Source organism: Cololabis saira, chromosome 6 (genome assembly GCF_033807715.1).
Source record: "Cololabis saira isolate AMF1-May2022 chromosome 6, fColSai1.1, whole genome shotgun sequence".
NCBI classification, from domain to species: Eukaryota; Metazoa; Chordata; class Actinopteri; order Beloniformes; family Belonidae; genus Cololabis; species Cololabis saira.
Genome location: NC_084592.1, coordinates 33,802,564 through 33,823,402, shown reverse-complemented (window position 1 = coordinate 33,823,402; position 20,839 = coordinate 33,802,564). Strand labels below are relative to the sequence as shown.

General features: G+C 40.3%; 1 protein-coding gene across 7 annotated transcripts in view; it reads left to right on the top strand.

The window, feature by feature from the left end:
• The window catches only part of myo1b (myosin IB), a 65,600-nt gene that overhangs the window by 37,827 nt on the left and 6,934 nt on the right, over positions 1 to 20,839 (top strand). Inside the window, exons 8-25 of one of the 7 annotated variants that reach the window (XM_061723994.1) lie at positions 1,233 to 1,331; positions 2,236 to 2,339; positions 4,492 to 4,639; positions 5,054 to 5,172; positions 5,610 to 5,696; positions 5,830 to 5,895; positions 10,029 to 10,133; positions 11,966 to 12,028; positions 12,271 to 12,471; positions 12,741 to 12,967; positions 13,140 to 13,340; positions 15,902 to 15,995; positions 17,213 to 17,362; positions 17,463 to 17,531; positions 17,609 to 17,695; positions 18,039 to 18,125; positions 19,820 to 19,906; positions 20,614 to 20,700. In XM_061723994.1, the coding sequence (XP_061579978.1) occupies positions 1,233 to 1,331; positions 2,236 to 2,339; positions 4,492 to 4,639; positions 5,054 to 5,172; positions 5,610 to 5,696; positions 5,830 to 5,895; positions 10,029 to 10,133; positions 11,966 to 12,028; positions 12,271 to 12,471; positions 12,741 to 12,967; positions 13,140 to 13,340; positions 15,902 to 15,995; positions 17,213 to 17,362; positions 17,463 to 17,531; positions 17,609 to 17,695; positions 18,039 to 18,125; positions 19,820 to 19,906; positions 20,614 to 20,700 (2,081 nt within the window). The remainder of the gene's footprint in view (positions 1 to 1,232; positions 1,332 to 2,235; positions 2,340 to 4,491; positions 4,640 to 5,053; positions 5,173 to 5,609; positions 5,697 to 5,829; positions 5,896 to 10,028; positions 10,134 to 11,965; positions 12,029 to 12,270; positions 12,472 to 12,740; positions 12,968 to 13,139; positions 13,341 to 15,901; positions 15,996 to 17,212; positions 17,363 to 17,462; positions 17,532 to 17,608; positions 17,696 to 18,038; positions 18,126 to 19,819; positions 19,907 to 20,613; positions 20,701 to 20,839) is intronic. The other 6 variants (XM_061723996.1, XM_061723997.1, XM_061723995.1 and 3 more) reach the window with 6 other exon arrangements.

Here is a 20,839-nt window from a genome sequence, read left to right as displayed (position 1 = left end):
CCGTCTGCCTTGAGTGTGTGGACACACTACAAACCAGCACATCTGTCCCCTAAACCCACTGGCTGGCCAGTTAGTTTAGCATAAATATTGAGTTTTTTTTTCTTCAGTTTTTCCTCTTTGTTTTATCATTTTTATATTGGCGGGTCATAAGGGGTTTTCTGCAGAATGCTCAGTGTAGTGTAATATAGACTTGTATGTTTTCCTAAAATAAGAATTTCTGAAGCGACAGATTGGGCTATGGTCTTGTTTAGGCAGATGTGGAGGACATCTATCCCTGTGATGTCCCTGAGCTCTGCAGTTAATCTTTAATTACATTCTACTCCACCTAATGTGGTGAGTGGATGAGGCCCCTCATTAGTCAGCGATGAAACTTGGTCAGCAGCTCCAAAGAGAGTGTGTGTGTGTGTGTGTTCTGGGAGTAAACCACACATTTCTTGGAAGGTAGATATCCTGCCACAGGCTGGATTACCATGCTAGTTTACGGTGCTTGTTTAAAACTGTTAAAAATCTGAATTAAATATTGGGGGGGGGGGCTTCATGGAATCATGTAATAATCACACCCCAGATCAAATATTTCTAAAATGACATTTAAATATCATGCAAAAGTACTTGTGCATTTTATATTGTAACCAAATTAAGGGCACTTGATGGATGCTGAATAGATTCGAGGCTGTCAGATGATAGAAATTCTTCAGTCTTGCATGCTGATTTGATTTACCAAATTGAATCATAATCCAATGTTGATTCATTCTTTTCAGCACTGAAACATTGAAGTGGTCCCTGCAGGTATTGTCAGTTGAATCAAAAATCAAATGTTGACAAGAAATGAATGTTGAATTAACTTTAGATGGAAGTGATCAAAACACGGTGAGTGCTGATCTACCTTCATAGAAACCTCTTCAGTCAGTTAAATGCATCGTGAGCCATGCGCCCGACAGTGGTGGGAAATGTGACGGAAAAGCGTGGAAGAATAAATGGGACAGTGTCTGGAAAAAACATGTTCTCTTTGAGAATTAACCTTAAAGTACAGGTTTACACAAATGGCAGCATTCTGACATCACGCTCCACAGTGTCATCTCACTGACAACTAATGTGTTGTATAAATCACGGCAAGGCATCTTTAATACTGGATCCAGATTTGTACTGCTCTGGCAGCCTTGAGAAATGCAGCAGAAACCCCTCCTTGAAGACACAGCGTTCACGTGTCATTGTTCACTTCGGTTTTCTTCTAGATCTGCTGGAGAAGTCGCGTGTGGTGAAACAGCCGAGAGGAGAGAGGAACTTCCACATCTTTTATCAGCTCCTGTCTGGCGCCTCAGACGACACACTCAGTAAGTTGTAGAAATGCAGGAAATGAGGATTGAATGGAAGCATCCGTGTAATGTCTTGGGGCTTTTTAAATTCTGTGGACAGAGGAACCTGCATACAGAGAACAAAAGTGTTCTAAAATGCTGACTTAACGTAAAAGGTATAAACTTTTCCTTTTAGCACTGCTTTCTTTGAGTCATGGCCTGGAGGAAGTGGTGAATGCCCTTTCAAATTTACCGCTGAGAAACTACACTCGCTGTTTTGATGTGTAGGATGTTGAACACACTTAGACATTACGTTTCCTCTGGATTTACCATTGTCATTCCTTGTTTTTTTTTTAATCTTAAAAGCATCCTCCAGCAGAACTGCAGCTGCAGGAGCACATGGTTTGTACATTAATGACTCAATCTTCCTGCCTAACAAACACTAAGGAACAAAGTGTGGTAATGAAACCTGTTCCCTCCATTTACTTTCCTGTGGACAGAAAGCATTGTTTCATGTCATGAACGTGGTCATTGACCCCCAAGAGTGCACACACATCAGAGGGGTCGGCTTTAGCTGTAGTTAATGCAGGCACTAATGAAACCTGACACATGCATCCACAGGAGGAATGGATTTTTGTTTGTTCATGGGGGACTTTAAACTGAGCAATTTGAGCTTTGAGAACAATGCAATAACTCATGTTGTTCATACACTCGGTAGACATTGTTTTGTATAGCTCTATTCTGCAGGGTTTAATTTCATTATATTCAATGTGCTGATTTTTTTTCCAAAGCTGAACTAACAAGTGCCTTTTTCATAGATGGTAACTCAATATGGCAGGTGTGTAACTCACATTCAATGGAAATGAGGCTTCTGTTGTGTTTACCAAACACGTTTTAAGCAAATACCGATTAAATGCCAACCGGATGCTTTTGTGTGTCGCAGAAAAGCTGAAGCTGGATCGGGATTTCAGCAAATACAACTACCTGAGCCTGGATTCAGCTGCGGTCAGTGGGCTGGATGATGCGGCCAATTTCAGGACAGTCAGAGTGAGTCGTGCGTACCTATGTTTTACCTGCTCCAAATGATTGTTGAAAGCATCTCCCGCCTCTCTAAAGCTTATTTTCTCATAATGAAATTCTACTCAAAGTTGAAGCAACTCAAAAGCTAAACGGGAGCATACTGCTCCCACACAGCAGTGACTTGGTTATGTCACGCTGAGTTGATATGTGTATGCAGATGTACAAAGGGCAGGGATGCTCCTGATATTTCCTTATCTCCAGGACAGAGCAGAGTTGAAAGTCACCATTTTTGATACTGAAAACCTTTCGCACAAGTCCACCCACGTGTTGCAGAATAAGATGAACTTTGAACTGAACCTCCACTTGAATGTGAGCTTAGGGGTTTGTGTTTTATTTATTTATTTTTTTTATTTTATTGGCTTTGTCTCGAACACAACAAAACCCAATCAAATTAAAAGCATCAAAATATTAAAAAAAGCAAAACAATTTAACAGTCTCATTCAAAAATAAAACACAGTTCAAGAGGGAACAGGAGGAAGCAGAACGCTTATTTAGTCCTGTCCCTTCCTCACAATATCATATCATATATAACCTATAAAAATGGAATAAAATTAAAAGAAAAGAAAGAAAAGAAAAGAAAGGAAAAAGACAAAATAACAAAAAATAAATAAATACAACACAAACAACCAATAAGCAATATCAGTAATTATAATCATTGTTGATTAAACGGATACTTCCACATGCATGTGTATTTAACAATTCAAGTTATTCAGGAGCAGCAGTTATTTGTGGAAAAAGCTCAGCAGAAAAATAGCAGCTGCTTCCTTGTGAGTGTTTGTTCACATTTCCTTTGTCTGTGTATCCTCACCGTTGGGGGCATGTGGGATACGGTGTGCCTACTGCGCTGCATTGTTAGCCATTCTACTCCAGAATGCTGCTCAGAGCTACTGGAGAAGCTCTTGCAGTTAGTTCTGTCTACTGTACTTGTTTCCATGCCTTTCATAAACTACTTCTCATCGTCTCTCTCAGCATTCCCCACACAGCTGCGTCTCACCACCGGAAACATGAGGGGACAGTCCCTCTAAACAAGGACTCCCACCACTTGGATTTTCTTTTTTTTTTTTTTTTTTTTTTGCTCCCTGTAGCCATCCAAGCAAGCCACATGGCCTTCTCTTGGGGGAGATGTACATTTTTTTCTCTCCTTTTCTGACATGGTTTGGTCTGAATAATGGAGTAATAAAAATGGCCCTTTTTTTTTTTTCTCTTCAAAAGTCTTTACGCCTTAGTTTATAGCAGTCAGTTATAAGAGGTGGAGTTAACCCCAACCCTACTGCTTGGGTTGTGCATGTTTTTGAATTTAGTGTTAGTTTTGCGGTACTTACTATCACATTGACTGGGGCCCAAATGTGGGTCATGGGCCTTTTGCTTCTGATAAAGAGAAATGTTTTTTTCCCCTCAAAGCTACATGTTGAAATTTTTTATATAAATACTTCATTTTCATGTATTTTACAGGAAAACACCAGCTGTGCAATCAGGTTTAAACTGCACCCCCGTTTCATTAAAAGAATATGGGAACGTTAACATTTTCCTCAATTTTGGGTTATTGCTTATCATCAAGGGGTAAATGGTGGGGTCCTAAAGCCTGACCAGTCAAGAAACACTGGGATACAGAATTTATGTAGCGTTTTTTTTTCGGGGGGGGGGGGGGGGGGGGGGGGGGCAGATGGGTGGGCAGTTCCTGTGACATGAGTCCCCTGCAGATCTCAGCAACTTGCTTGATGTATTTTCCAAACCAGAACATCCCAAAAGAAGTGACGGGGTTGTTTTTGAGTTTTTAACATGGTAATTTTAGTCAAATGCTTTCAAGCTGTTTTGTTCTCTCTCTCCTTTTTCCCCTTTCTCAACATTTAGCTTGTTTCATACAATTCTCACTTTTTCAGAGCTATAAAAAGTTATAAATAGCATAGTTTGTATGGACTGCGTGTACTGAATGACTACCCTTGTTTGTCAAATTTATGACGCAGCACTGACAGGCTGCAGTAATATTGATTTTTAGTGTTATGGCATGGTTGCTGTCACAGTTCAATTACTTTGCATTTATGGCTTTGTTCCTCTCAGTTACTATGTCTCAACCAATATTTGACAGGATTCGATTGACTAGCCCCTCTTATCCTCTCAGAATGCCATGCAGATCGTGGGTTTCATGACAGATGAGGTCCAGTCAGTGCTGGAGCTGGTAGCAGCCGTGTTGAAACTTGGCAACATTGAGTTCAAACCAGAGTCGCGCTGCAACGGCATGGACGAGAGCCGAGTCAAAGACAAAAACGGTGGGTTTGATATGCTTGCAAACAGTAACTTGATGTGATTGATGCAGATGTGATCGACTGAGGTGCAAGATGAATCTAGTGTTTTTTTTGTTTTTTTTGTGTGGACTCTGTTTCCCTTAGAGCCACTGCCCCCTGATGGCAGCTTTCGCTCACTTTTATGGTCCTCACTAAATAACTTTATTTTTCCTTTCCCTTTCATTGGGTGATACAACGGCTGTGTTGGCACTCCCACAGTTCTCTCTGGGAAAATATGTACTTGCAAATATCTCCCTTTTTAACATTATCCACAAAAGGGGATCCTTTTGTCACATTTATTGCAATTCAACTGTCATTAAAATGAGATGTAATAACTTTGAATATGGCTTGGGGTGCGTGGGTGTGTAATTTGTTAAATGTTTTCTCTCTGCCTTGCAGACTTGAAAGAGATGTGTGAGCTTCTGGGCATCGAACAGGCGGTGCTGGAGCGAGCCTTCAGCTACCGTACAGTAGAAGCTAAGATGGAGAAGGTCTCTACCACGCTGAATGTGTCCCAGGTTGGAGACCAATACTGCTGTTTACAACACTCATTTCTGTTCTACTTGTGCTGCCGTGCAAACACAAGACGCATGTCACCTCTCATTGCATTAAAAAAAGGCCCATTTCTTCCCCTTGACTCGCTCCAATGGCTGCCTTCTCAAATCCATGCCAATGCGACATGAAAACCTCTACATTATAAATGAGCAAAATTTATCTCGGAAATTCAAATGTAGGTCATGTTTTGAGTGATGGGGAGTTCACAGATGGGTCATAACCTGGATGCTGGAGACATGGGCCCTTATCATACTGTGGGTGTGGGTGTGTGGGTGGTTTCCTTGATGGATTGAGATCTAATTTTTCTTTCCCTGAAATTTTGATTACAATTTTTTTTCTTCACATTTTTAGATGGTATTTTCTGAAGAACCAGAATCTAACACAAGACATCTGTTTGCAGGCCTACTATGCGAGAGATGCTCTTGCCAAAAACCTCTACAGTCGCCTGTTCAGCTGGCTGGTCACCAGGATCAATGAAAGCATAAGAGTAAGTCATGTCCTCAGTAGGTTGAGATGGTTCAGTTATTCTGCCTTTGTATTTTTTTGTGCTAAAAGTCAGTGTTGACAGCACCCCACTGTTATACCGAAGTTATCATGCTAATAATATTCTCTCCCTGTAGGCCGGGACAAAGGCTCGCCACAAGGTTATGGGCGTACTGGACATCTATGGCTTTGAGATATTTGAGGTAGGAGACCAGACGGACTAAAACACCTCTTTACATTCCAGAGACTCCAAAAGGGCAGAATCAGACCGCCCAAATGCAGGAGAGAATTGTAGCCCCAGGCTGTTTGTTTGCATGCTTTGATTCCTGTGTGGATCTTATCAGCGAGACCTCAAAGCTGATAAAAACACATTGAGTTATTAGTTCAGCTTTTATATCCCAGGGGTGAAATGATTTTTGTGGTAGAATTATTTATTTATTTATTTATAAAGAAGGAAAAAATTGCAGCAACATAGACTTCTCAGTGCACAGGGAACCCAACTTGTGCAGCCATATTAGTGCGTCTGTGTTTAGCTTGATATACTTCTGCATTGCAGATGCACAGATGAGCTACATGCGAGGCCTACACTCTCTGTTTTTCGCTCTGTAATTTCACCACCAATCCCTGGGCAGCAGTGTAGGTTCTCTCTCCAGCACTGTGCCCAGTTTCCTTTTGTTTGCTTTGTCTGTAACTCAGACAAAGCTACAGAGCAAACAAATAATTTACCTAGTTAGAGCTGATAAATGTTATATATCAGTCATTGTTTTACAGACGTTGCAGATAAACTATCATTCTACCCAACCTAAAAACTGCGAAGAACAAATCTACCACGAATCACATGTCTTGCCATCGGCACGTAGTTCTCTCTGAAGGGAGGTGCAGACCAGGGGATGCCGTAGCCTGCACTGGCGGGTTCACACCTTTGCAGAAGATACACTTTGCTTTAGACATATTGAGAAGACTGTTTGAATGTGCACTGAAAGATAAGATGGTCTGTGTTAACACTACAGATGTCCAGTTCAGACTTAATAGTTCCCATTTAAATCTACAAAGGGGACTGTGAGAGCCCTCAGAAAATGCACCAGATGCTGTGCCATATGTCATTGCATCAACAAAGAGAACACCCACTTGCATAACCATGTTTAAGCAAGATAATTGATCGTGGGTTGATGCAAAAAGTAATTTGAACGGTTAAGCAAAAAATGTATGGATTAACAAAAAACCGAAACATTTGAAACAACAAATTTAATCAACACTTAAAACTGCATCAGTGTACAGAGTAAATTCCATGTCCTGGAGCTTCCAAATGTTAAGAGGTTGAAAACAAAGCCATGAGGGCACAGCTCGCACACTCGGCTGCCTTTTATTAAGTTGGTTACAATTCTAAAAGGAGAGAAATCAAACACTATCGGCAGGCCAGACCTTTACAGAAAATCTAAAATCTGAATCAGCCAAGAGCACTGCAGTGGGAAGCCTGATGGACCACTCCCACATCTGGTAGGTCTGAAGTCAGATCATTTCAGCCAGGTAGTGTGAACACACTAATTTTGCAAGCCCCTTTGCTTGATGACTTCCCCTCCACGCTCCCAATATGTTCATGACTTTCACATCCTTGCTTGTTCATCCCACTCACTCTCAAGTCCTTCCTCTCCTCTCGCTGTTGTGTTGTCTGGGTCCCCAGGAAGGAGTAAGTAACGCCTACATTTGTCTGTTTGCTGTGCCATGCTGTGATCATTAATTCAGCTCTTCAAATACCATTCAGGGCTCCTGTGTGCAGTGTTGCCACACGGCTGAAACAATGCTAAAGAAACCTTTGCATCATTTGAGGCACCTCATACACTTTTAATACACATAATTTCAAAAAGCTAAGTTGGAGAAAACTGTGTAGTTTTAAGTAGCCCTATGTGCTGCTGTGTTGTTTTTTTTTTTATTAGAGTAATTATTTTGTACACACTGTAAACATTTTGTATAGTTGCATTATCAAGGAACCTACGTACTAGGGCTGTTCGATTAATCGATTTTAAATCGTAATCGCGATTACCGTATGTAATTAGAACGATGTTAAAACTTTAAAATCGTAAAATCGATTTTTCACTTTTTTTTATTTTTATTTTTTTTAACTTGTCTGCACACATATTAATGATTGATACCATATTAATGATTGATGGAAATACCTCTCAATACCTGCGACAAGTGCCCCATCGGAGAGGCTCTTTAGTGTAGGAGGGGGCGTTGTAACATCGGCCACCGGGCATCCCTCAAGCCAGATGCGGTAGACCGGCTCGTGTTCCTTGCAAAAAACTTGCAAATGTGAACAGCAAATGTAATGACTGACATTACACACCTCTACCTCCTTCATGGGTTGCATTATTATTTAGCATGCAAAGACCCAGTTTAGTTTAATTAGAAAATGTCTTGTTTTATTTAATTGGAAATATAACTTACTGTATGTTTGCAAGTGCTGATTTGCTGATTTTTATTTTTCAGAGATAAAACTTTATATTTTATTATATTTTTTTAAACTTTTTTTCAACTTATTTTACAGAGTTTTGCACTTTATTCATTCATTTTTGGTTTAATAAGAGCAAAGTTTGCACTTAAAGCCCAATGGGGCAAATGTTCAATAAAAAAACAGCATATTTGAAATCATTTCTTTGCCTTTTGTCAATTCACAAAGTAATCGGATTTTGAGAGAAAAAAATCGAGATTTTATTTTTGGGCAAAATCGAACAGCCCTACTGCGTACCTTATTATCCATGTTGGCTAAAATAATGTTGGCATTTAGGTTTTTCTATAAACCTCTATAAATGCACTGGTTTATCTTGACGTACGTCAATGGTACAATAATGGAATGATGACATCAATATAACAAAGTTATTGTACCATAAGTTTTAGCCAAACGTGGGACCAACAGCCATCTCTTGAACTTTAAACTTTGAGCTGTGGGTCCCCCCCTCCCCCTCTGTGTAGTGGCATTTTGTTATGAAGGAACTGGTCTGTGGTAGTTTAATGTTGGATTTCTGCTACAACAATACAACACTTGGCAGAAGTTAACAGATCTGTAATAATTTAGGAAAAAGGCACTGTGTCCACTGTAATTTTGCTTATTTTAATATGTAACTCATAATGTCCATTTGGAAGGACTTTCCACTTACCCGGGAGGGAAAATTAACAATTGTCATTGAAATGTGACGACATGTCCAAGATGGTTTTCAAGGTTGCCTTCTCAGGCTGCGGTTTTGTTAAATTATTGTGGTTTCTCTTGCATATTTCAGCCCGGTGTCTGCTGCCACTCGAAAACGATGTTTTCATTCGTTTATGCGTGGTGGTGTTTTTCTCTAATTTCCCTTCCTTTTAGAAGTGAAGATGACCTTTGGTTTCTCAGTAGGAGGACATTGGACTTCAGTACTAAAAATTAATATTTACAGCCATTTGTCCAGTTTCTCAGTCGCTAAGAAACCTTGTGTCCTTTACTCAATTACACTAAACCTGCTTCAACTCTAACCACGCCGGTCCGCTTGGCAACTGGATCTAACCTAGGCCAGCGTGTGTTGAGGCTGCCACGTAGCATGACTCACCCCTCACTGGTCATAATTGACCACAGTAGTAATTAGATGATGCTGGGAGTACTAGTTAACCCTCTGAAGCCTGACATAGGAAATAACAATAATAATAATACTCATATAACATTTGTGATGTTTGTAATTTCAATTATATTAAAAACAATTCAAGAAGATTTTCTAACAGTTTCTAAATAACTTGTATCATTATGAATACATCGAGTAATTTTGATTTATAAAACAATTTATTGTTTTTAATATACAGGTTGCGTAGAGGTCTCAAATTCCCGTATCAACCCTATAATGATGGCTGTATCGTCGTTAGGGATTTTGAATAGTATAACAGTTCATCAGAGCTCAAGAAAGAGCAGCAAATTACAGGAGCTTGTTGGCTGCGGTTTAATCGTTATTGTCCAGATATGACACCCCTCATGGATTAAATGTCTACTCAGAGATATTGGGGTAGTAAAGAAGCAAATCCTGCCAGATGCAGATATTGTTCAGACTGTTCTCTCTACCTTATCAGGTGTACAGCCTTTTAAAACTTGGAGCCTGTTATAACTTCTCAAGTGAGCAGTGTATAAAAGTCAAATGTCATCAGTTATGTTTTTTTCCAGTCTTTGAAATTGTCAACCAGTGACATCATTGTAGATCCAGTATACCTCTAAAAACGCAAAACTTACAAGACCTTTTGAAAACGCTAGCTTTTCCAAACTTTTGGTCTGTACTATATATATAAAATTAACCCTGTCTTCTTCCTGTCCCTGCATTTGCAGGACAACAGCTTTGAGCAGTTTATCATCAACTACTGCAACGAAAAGCTGCAGCAGATCTTCATCGAGCTGACGCTGCGAGAGGAGCAGGAGGAGTATGTCAGAGAGGTACATTACTCTACACTAAACGCACACATGCATCTATTTAGAGGCCCAAGTTCAATGGCTTGTGGGATCCTGAGTAATTTGACTTTCAAGTCCAGCATTTAGCTGTGGCATTGCTCTTTCACCTGCAACTGTACATTACCAACATTCAACATGTCTGCACACAGTTTGTCAAGTTTATTACGACTGGTCAACCACAGCATCTTCTCAACCTGGTTGTCACACTGGTCACATCTGTTTAACCCCTTCTGTGGTTTTTAATATAAACCTATGTTTTTGTCCTTGAAGCAAATGTATTTCTGCCTCATTTACCCTCCCCCTCTCCTCTGCGAGGCGGAAATTATCCGTCAGTCCGTAGAGAGTAAGCACTCCCCCCGTTGTTGGCCTGTGAGCTCTGTTTGTTTTCACATTTCAGTGTGTGAGTGCACTGGTGACCCCCACACCCCCTTCCCTACTAATACCACAACCAATGAGAGTCCACCCCTGGCTCCTCTCCAGTATACTGCATGGGAAAATACCACAATGCTGGAGAAAGCCGAGGGCGGGGCCACCAATCAGCAATGTGGCCTATTAGTAAAGCTGTTCCTTCTGGACGTCCTCCCACTCTAATAGTCTGTCACATGGCTTACATCATATCTACCCAACCCACAAGGAGCTGTGAAGTTGATGCTGCAAAAATTTGTTTTTGTTTTTTTTATCCCTCTTTTTCTCCAAAAGAACAAAATGGAACAGTTCCTTGACTTTTTCAAAAACCTAAGACCTCTTTCTGTAGAGACTGCGTAGAACATCTAAGCAGAAGGGGCAATTGTTGCTACAAAGACTGATGGACACACACTTTGAGTTTATTTAATAAAATTCACACATTTCTTTTTTCTTTTTTTATAAATGGTATAATTTCATTACGATCTCTACTTCAACAGGATTTCATCTTGTAACCTCAAATATTGCCCCGCACAACTGGTTTTTGATGAAATCTTGGAACTCATTGAAGATAAATGCACAATTAGAACTGTTCTCAGCTGTCGGGCGCTTTATTTTTTGCTTGTTTGTGAAGGCAAACGGCAAAACAAAACGACATTTCCTTTCATCTCTTGTTCAGACACTTGCTGAAAGCCAGGACGCCCTTTTTGTTTTGTTCATTTGCAGCTTCACTCAGATGAGTGCATACTTTTTTTTTCAATATTTTTTTGTGGCTCTAGTGGCCCTTTATTCAAGTTGCAGACAGGAAGGGGGTAAAGAGAGAATGGGGATGACATGCAGCAAAGGTGCGCAGACCGGGATTTGAACCTGCGACCGCTGCCGAAGGACTGTAGCCTCAGTATATGAGCCGTTGCTTAACCCACTGTGCCACCGAGCAGCTCATGAGTACATACTTTTAACCCAGCACCGACACGATAACCAGCACTTGCATCCTTGTCCCCCGTACCCATGCTCCTTCCACAAAATATGATGTTTTAAATCAAGTAACTGACAAAAAGGCTGTTTCTTCTGTTCTCTTGGGTTTGCTAAGCAAGAAGTGTTAACTTGCAGGTAGTGTTGTTATACTCACATCTTAACCAGCCCTAATATAAAAGATGCAATGTGGAAATAACAAATACTGTCAGTTCATGTGAATCAAACAGACTAAATATTGAAAGCAAAGCATTTACCCTATTGCATTTTGCTTAAATTGATCATGTGCTGGGTTGAGGGCTTGACTAGGCCGAGTGTTTTCATGAGTCATTCAGTTCTGTAGGGGTCCAGTGAATGCTGGGTAAAGTTTCTGCTAAAAGATTAGAGGAAAAACTATTGTACGTTTTTTTTTTTTTTTTTTACCCTTGTCTGTTTTGTTTCAGGGCATCGAGTGGACCAATATTGAATACTTCAACAATGCTGTTATCTGCGACCTCATTGAGAATGTAAGTCAGGCTCCCAGTACTCTGAAATTAACATTCGGTCAACAGGAATACAAGTTTAGATTGGCATTGTACTAGAAGTTAGTCTTGAATAAAGAATTGATTGCCACATGTCTGAGGGAAATCAGTTTTTTCTGGAATGGTTTTCCATTTAATATGTAACAAGCAACCATGCAAATGCCAGAACACTTACCCCCCCCCCCCCCCCCCCCCTTTTATTTTTCTTTACCATCATACTGTTGCAGAACCAAAATGGCATCTTGGCCATGTTGGATGAGGAGTGCCTGAGGCCCGGGACAGTCACTGATGAGACATTCCTGGACAAGCTGAACACTGTCTGTGCTGAACATCAGCACTTTGAGAGTCGCCTGAGCAAGAATTCAAAGTTCCTCAACGACCACAGCCTGCCACACACCTGCTTCCGCATCCAGCATTACGCTGGCAAGGTACTGGGGACCACACCCTAACCCGGGAGGAATAAAATATAACATTTTAAGTTCAGGAAGACTTTGAGACGTGCACTGATATTACATAACGTGTGCAGTTTTGGCAGAATATGCAGCTGATTGAACTTTTTTTCAGGCTCTTAATTTGCAGATACTGAGAGGTTTTTGAAACTTAAATTGAATCGACTGATGAGAGTTGACATATTATATCGTATGATGAATAAAAGAAATGCAGAGTAGCATCTTCTGTTTTTCCACTTTGCATGAAGGTGCTGTACCGTGCCGAAGGCTTCGTTGACAAGAACAATGACCTGTTGTACCGGGACCTATCACAGGCCATGTACAAGGCCAACCACAGCCTCATCAAGCAGCTGTTCCCTGAAGGCAGTCCCAGCAAAGTCAACCTGAAGAGACCACCAACTGCTGGATTCCAGTTTAAAGCATCTGTTGGTACACTGATGAGGAATCTGCAGACCAAGAACCCAAACTACATACGGTAATTCTGATTTAAGAATGTGTTTGCCGAGTCTGGACTCTGTAATTTCAGTTGTTTTACCGTTTCTTTAAACCCACATGGCATTATTGCGGCTGCGGGGTGGCAAGATGTTCTGCTCGAAGTCTTCTCTAAAATGAAGTAGACGCTTGACACATGTTGCTCTTCTTCTCAGGTGTGTCAAGCCCAATGACAAGAAGGCAGCCCACATCTTCACTGAGTCTCTGGTCCGCCACCAGGTGCACTACCTTGGCCTGATGGAGAATGTTCGCGTTAGGAGAGCAGGCTATGCCTTCCGACAGCCCTATGAGCCCTGCCTTGAACGCTACAAAATGCTCTGCAAAAAGACCTGGCCACACTGGAGGGGCCCTGCCAGGTAACTGCTGTGCCTCATCCTGAGGCAGCGTCATTGGGACTGTTTCCAAAACCAGTCCTTACAAGAATTTTCTCCCGTCACAACACGCCAAAAGATTTTCGATCTCAAATGACCAGCAACCCAACTATAAACACCACAAGTACTTGCACTGCAATGCAGCTTTATTGTGAACAAATATTGTGGAAATAATGGTGTTTAAAACCATTTCTCTCTGAAAACTCCTGAAAAATGAAAAGTGTGTGTGTGGACGAAGTCTTATCAATTGTGTCCGGGAGCTTGACATGTTACACTTGAAACCGGAAGTGAACAGAACTCATCATGCTGATGCAATATCAGTTATTCTAACCTAGGGCTGGGCGATATGGACCAAAAGTCATATCTCGATATTTTCTAGCTAAATGGCGATACTATATATATACCTCGATATTTTTTCTGTGCCTTAATTGGGGTTTCCCCCAAAGCATTATAGCATAGCATCTCTGTTAGCTTCATTTTTTTCTGAGGCAAACCCTTAAAAAAACAGTCAGTTTTAATACAAAGCCTCGTGCCAAATGTCACAGGTACATTTATTAACAGAGGTCTGCACAATATCAAAATGTATAAAACAAATGAAATAAAAATAAACTGCCTGCATATATAGAATAAAAATGCTTCTTGAATAAAATAAAACAAATATCCCTTTCCTGCATAACAATTAAATTAAAATACACTATGCACTAATACAATGTAGACAGTAACAGGCAGACTTTTCCACTGAGGTTGACAGTTGTGCAAATAACAAAACATTAGTGACAATCTCAAATAAAACATTCAAGTCAATTTGTCACAAAATAAGCTATATCAAAATCATAAAAAAAAATGTAAAAAAAAATATTTTTTATTTTTATTTATTTATTTATTTTTTTTCGATATAAACAATATTGTCTCGTACCATATCGGGTTTGAAAATATATCGATATATATTAAAATCTCGATATATCGGCCAGCACTATTCTAACCATAATAACCAACATGAGGTTCTCCTCACATGACAGAATGTCTGATCATATATCCAGCATGTTGGACACATGTGCCTCAGATCAGTGGAGCCCCAACATTCTTACAAGCAGTTTTCTATTATTCTTAACACAACTCAGACCGTAGCAATATCTGGCAAAGTTATCCGTGGAATGATGAACAATTCAAAAGTGGACATGACCTGGGATTAGTGGAGAGGGAGACTCTGCAACCAAAATCAGCATTGATCATCTTGTAGTGACACTGAACTCTTGACTGCTCCTAGTAGAGTCTGCAGTGCACATGCTGCAGCGCTCACCCCTCAGGTGTGACTGCAGAGTGCTGGGAATGAGAGGCAAGATATTGATAAAGAATAATTAAACTGCTAAGGCAGGGGTATTCAACTAGATTGGGCCGGGGGCCACATCTGCAAAAGGACTGTATGGAGAGGGCCGCACAATTTGAAAATGTGGGGGTTTTCAAAATGTATTTTGCACTCAAAGACGAAGACTTATGTAAATATAATACATTTGTATTATACATTTGAATATATCTAGTTTACATATGAATTATGTATTAATTGTCTCCAGATTTAGTAATTGTGAATGTTAAATATAATATTCAGATAAAGAAATATTATTTTGAATGCAAGTTCATTTTGAAACCATGCATTGTGCAAAACTTAATGAAATTGATATTGACCTACTTTTAATAAAACACGGCATAATGACAAAGCACCACTTTCCACCAAGATTTCCTTATTTGAATATTATATTAAGCATTGAGCACAACCATTTTAGTCCATAGTAGCCAGTTATAAAAATATTATTTAAAAAAAAAAAAAAAAAAGAAGAAAATTCAACAAACACCCCCTTTTTTGAAATATGACCAGGAGCCACATAAAAGCTCCTGGTGGGCCGCATGTGGCCCGCGGGCCGCCAATTGAATGTCCCTGTGCTAAGGGGTTATAATTTTAAAGTGACTCCCTGCCTAAATACAATGTCAGGAACAGGACATATTTTAATTTTCATTTATCTTTTTCCTTATTACAGTCAAATGACATTCACCCTGTGACTTGTGACATGGAAAGAGTTTTGAATATTTCTACACCAGATGATTTATGCTCTCAGTCCTCATCAAATGAGCAGCGTTGTCACATACCACTTGTTCATTGTTCAACAGAAGTGAACTATTCCCACTTTGAACTACAACATGTTGAGACGTTTCATTCTTATCTGTCTCAGCCAGACTTGCCTGTTTCATTTACTCTGGTCGCTGTAGATGAAACTGATTGCTATCTGCTCTGCTACACATTTGTATCTTTTCAGTCATCTGAGGACTTTAAGGTTTTAGTCTCGTCTCCCCTCGCACGTTGCTTTAGCTGTGCTGTTTATCTTTCCATCTCTCTCTTAGACTCATCATCCTCAAAGTTGTTCCCAGCTGTGCTTTTGTGTTCAGATCATCAGCAGATCTACTCGTTGCTTCTGTGTCATTGTTTATTTCATATGCTAACCTGTATTGCCAGTGATGCTTGAATGAATCTTTTTATTCCTGTGCCCTCCTAGGGAAGGTGTGGAGGTGCTGATGGAAGACCTCCAGGTTCCAGCAGAGGAGTTTTCTTATGGCCGGTCAAAGATCTTCATCAGGAACCCAAGAACGGTATAGAACATGCTTTTGTAAATGGAAAAAGGAGAACCCCATATCCTATTAATCTTGTGGGTTTTTTGGGGGGGTTTTGACTTCTGTTGGGCATTCCAGTAGATCAAACTGCATTCAAGGTTGAATTTAGTTTGCTCAACGGCCTTGTTTTCTCACAGTAATATGTTTTTAAAACAGGGTGGCCTGCACTTGGAGCCCCGTGCTTCAGCAATTAGCATGCATCCACTACTCTGAAAACACATGGTTTCACTTAGCTGTCCCATATAACGTGGGAAATGAGTTCCTCCGTGCTTTTGAACTGTTCAAGCCTGCAGAGTTTGAATGGGCTTTCTCTCCAGCCAGTAAAAAATCCAGAACTTGGAATAACATGATCTCACACTGAGAGAATTTATTTTTTTCCTCTCTTCCTAGTTTTGTCAGACTAACTTATCTCATTCACTTATCTGCAGCTGGAAAATCACACCATCAAGAAGAAAAAAAAGTAGACGCTCATTCCTTAATTAGTGTCTGAGCACTTTCTTAGAACAAATGTAGAACAGGAGGCAGCTTGACCAGCCACGGGTGGAATAAATCGAGGTTATCGGCAAATCTTGGGAAATATCTTGTAAAGGTTTGTGGGGAAAACACTACAGTGCCATGCTCACATATGAAATTGGCTAAACAAATGCAATATTCTGGAGTGGTGAAAATAAATTGGAGCCTGCAGGAAAAATTGCTATAGATTGACAAGATGAACAGATGAGCTCAGAATCAGCATGTTAAAGTATATATTTTGACATCAGAAAAGGGAGCAGCAAAAGAAAAAAACACACATCAGACCATGGTAGAAGCTTGTTTTGTAAATGTAAATCTGATTTACAACCTAGCTAGTGTAAAACCTTGGGTTTGCCAATCAAACGTTTTGTTCCAATAGTGTGGCCTCAGTAGCCCTGGTGTTAGGTGCAGGATTCTGTCATTTACTGATGCATGGTAGAAAGTCATAAAACATTTCCCCCTGCTACAATCATTCCTGTTGGCTTACCGGCAAATTTCCAATTTGTTTCCATGAAAAGTTTCCAACTTCAAGAATACGTGTAATTTTGCAAACGTACTACAGAGACTGAAAAATATTTTTAATATGAAGTACTGAATTGTGATATGAGGTAGATGTTCACAAGAGACATCACATTGTATTAAAGGTTGCTGTCCTATGTACTTCATGTCTTCTCATTTTTTAGCTCTTTTTCCTGGAGGAGAGGAGGAGACAATGTCTGCAAGACCTCGCCACCCTCATTCAGAAGATCTACAGAGGCTGGAAGTGCCGCAGCCACTTCCTGCTGCTGAAAAAGAGCCAGATAGTGGTGGCAGCGTGGTACCGTCGATACGCGGTGAGAACAACAAAACCACTAATGCGGACAGTGACTTTTTTTTAAAATATATTTGCTCATAAAATTTCTGATTATTTTTTTTTTTTTTTCCATCTGGCAGCAACAAAAGAAGTACCAAAAGATCAAGAGTGCCACAACTGTGGTGCAGTCCTATACCAGAGGGTGGCAGGTATGCAGCAAGGAGGGAATTAATTTGGAGTAAAGCAATTAAGTGGTGCAAAATGATATGCCGTTTATTTCATCCAGGCCCGCAAACTGCTGAGGGAGCTGAAATATCAGAAGAGATGTGAAGAGGCGGTGACCACCATCGCAGCCTACTGGCATGGTACACAGGTACGATAAAGGCTCTGAAGTGCAGAAGGATGCTGAAGAGGCAGCATCATCCTGACATTAGATTAATCTTAAGACTCTTTTTCAGCACTTGAAAGTGTGGCTGTAAATACTTTGTTCATCAAGTGAAGCATTCCTGCATAATAGCCCCATGGTATTGCAAAGTTGGTGCTCCTTCATCCATCTTTGAACTTATTGCTGCTGTTTTTCTTCACAATCCTCCTTCAATGATCTATGATCGTACAGCTTGCACTTTTTCTCCTTGCCCCTTTTCACTGTTCCCTTCTCAATTTTTATCCTTCCACACTTCAACCTGTCTTGCCTAACGCCCACCACATCCCACCAGGCTCGGATGGAGCTGAGACGTCTAAAACAAGATGTGCGGAATAAACATGCTGTGACAGTAATTTGGGCATTCTGGCAGGGAACCAAGGTATTTCCACCCAGCCGTAGTGTGTTGCTGTCCCAGCTGTCTTGTCCTCGCTGTTCATCATTTCCCATCCCGTTCTCACTTTGATGACAATCCAAGTATTTTTATGCTTTTAGGCAACTTAAAAGTTCCCCAACTTACATCTTTATTGTGCTGTAGCTAGATTGGCTTAATTCAAATCTGTGGCTCGTGTAATGTGCCTTTTTAAATGTTTCCAACTTTTCGTTAAATCGGTCATTTACCCAGGATACGTTTTTTTTTTTCTATTCCCTAGCTTATAAAAATGTAAAAGTGGAGTGCAATAACATTAGCTGTATCAGACAATATTACATATTTAAACTGATTTAAATATATTAATTTCAACTGGAAGATGAGTGTGTCAGAGGTTAAGATAAGAGTATATTTCCTCATTACGTTGCAGTGACACAAAGGACAGCAACAGTCAGTTTAGACCCTCTACTCTTAATAAACTAACTATGTTGTAAGGCATGCCTATCTGGACTGAAGTTGGCTAACGGAAATAAAAAAATGTTTTGTATGGAAGTGCATGCAGTTAAAAAACTTGTATCTTAGCATTAATGGTCCATTAACAGGGGGACCCTCTCGTTATACAGACTAACCCACTCCAGTGGAAGGATTATGATATTTACAGATTTGATCCACTTTTTTTTAAATTATTTGATATATATATATATAATATATATATATATATATATATATATATATATATACACACCATATTTTCTGGACTATAAGCCGCACCTGCATATAAGCCGCATCCGCTCTATTATTTAAAAAATAATTAAAAAAAGATATACAAGCCGCACCTGCATACAAGCCGCATCCGCTCTATTTAAAAAAAAAAAAAGATATGCAAGCCGCAGATATTTATGTTGTTAGATTAGATATTTACTACATGTACAGAAAGATTTTGAACTGTAAATGATGTACATGTTTGTACCTAAATAGATCCTTTCCTAACAGTATCTTTTAACACGGCAGCAACTTTGCTGATTAAAACGGGACAGAACCAAGAGAAAATAACCGGTATTTATTTATCTATTTATCTGTTTGAAATTTGCTTCTACCTACTTCTATCTGCTAAAGAAGAAGTAGCGTATTCTTCTTTGCATTTATTTTGTCTTAGTTTTTTTTCTAATTCCGGTTAAACCACCCAGAGCGGTGGAAGAAAAATCCACAGAATAGCCGCACCTTTGCATAAGCCGCACGGTTCAAAACCTATGAAAAAAGTAGCGGCTTATAGTCCAGAAAATACGGTATATATTATATTATAGTTCGTGTTGACATAGTATTTATGTGAATGATGTATCGTGGTGTTTGGCAGCTGTCATCTGCTGTTTGTGCAGAGTTTTTATGTCCTGAAGTGTAAAATCTTAGGACTGAAATTGGTTCCAATTTATTTTTCACATCACTATAGGTGGTTTAGTTGCTGCAGTGTTTTTCTTGGTCAACCTGAAGCCCTGTCTTACTCTGAAGTGATTTCCTTCTCAGCATGATCATTAGCAGGGTTGCGGAACATGAGCTGCAGACAGGACTCACGCCTGGCCTGTTGTTGATTTGTTGTTGTTTGTCAGTGTTTCTCCATAATGCCATATCACACCTACTTGCCTTGGGCAATAAAGTTTTGACTGTCACTGAAATAATCCTCCTCCACAACCTCCACTACTTCTTATCAGGCTCGGAGGGAGCTGCGTCAGCTGAAGGAGGCGGCGAGGAATAAACATGCCGTGTCGGTCATTTGGGCCGGCTGGCAGGGCACCAAGGTATTTGGGAAGCCTGTTGATGTGACTGACTTGCTACCGCCTCCATCAACCCCACTCCCACCTCCCCATTCCAGAAGAATATCTTGACACGTCTGTCAGTCTGCTTGAGTCATACCTTTTTTTTTTTTTTTTTTTTTTTTTTTTTTTTTTTTATGTTCAACTCTTTACATTTTATTACATTCTGACGGCTAAGATGTTAAGATTCGTCTTGCAGATTGGACCAAAATGTTCACACAACCCTCTTTAATACATGTGCACATCTGGGAGAGACATGTCATATTTTTTCTTGTTTCCAGCTTATTACTGAGGTCTATGCTTGACCACTGTTGCATCCTGTTCTCACTGCATGGCTTCCTCTTCTGTAGCTAATGCACGTTTTTATTTGTTGCCTCACAACTATGCTTGACTCTTATTTTTTTTTATTTTTAGGTGAAACTCGTTGGATGCGTTTTGAGTTAGTAATTTCTGCTTGTTGCAAGTCCCACTGAAAAAGCACCAACTTATACAGGTCTCTGACAAATGTCCATCTGACCCACAGGTCCACAGTCCCTTTGAGACTGGAGCAGTTCATTTACCGTGTCAGTGGCCTCACGGGGCGTGTGTGTGTGTGCACATTTTGTGATTGCTGACCTCAGGCAGAACAGTGTTTATCTCTTCTTCCCCTTCATTTTGCACTGCTTCATTTCTTCCTGCCCACTCCTTAACAGGCTCGCAGGGAGCTCAGGAGACTGAAGGAAGAGGCCAGGCGTAAGCATGCTGTTGCTGTGATTTGGGCCTACTGGCAGGGACTCAAGGTACCTAAGAGCCCCACAGCGCAGCCATCACTAGCAAGTGTCACTTTCTCCACACCACTGACCCTCCTCATCCTCCAACTGTCTCTGCTGTAGTCTCCGGGAAGCAGGTCTCTGTCCAGTGCTGCAAGCAGACTTGATT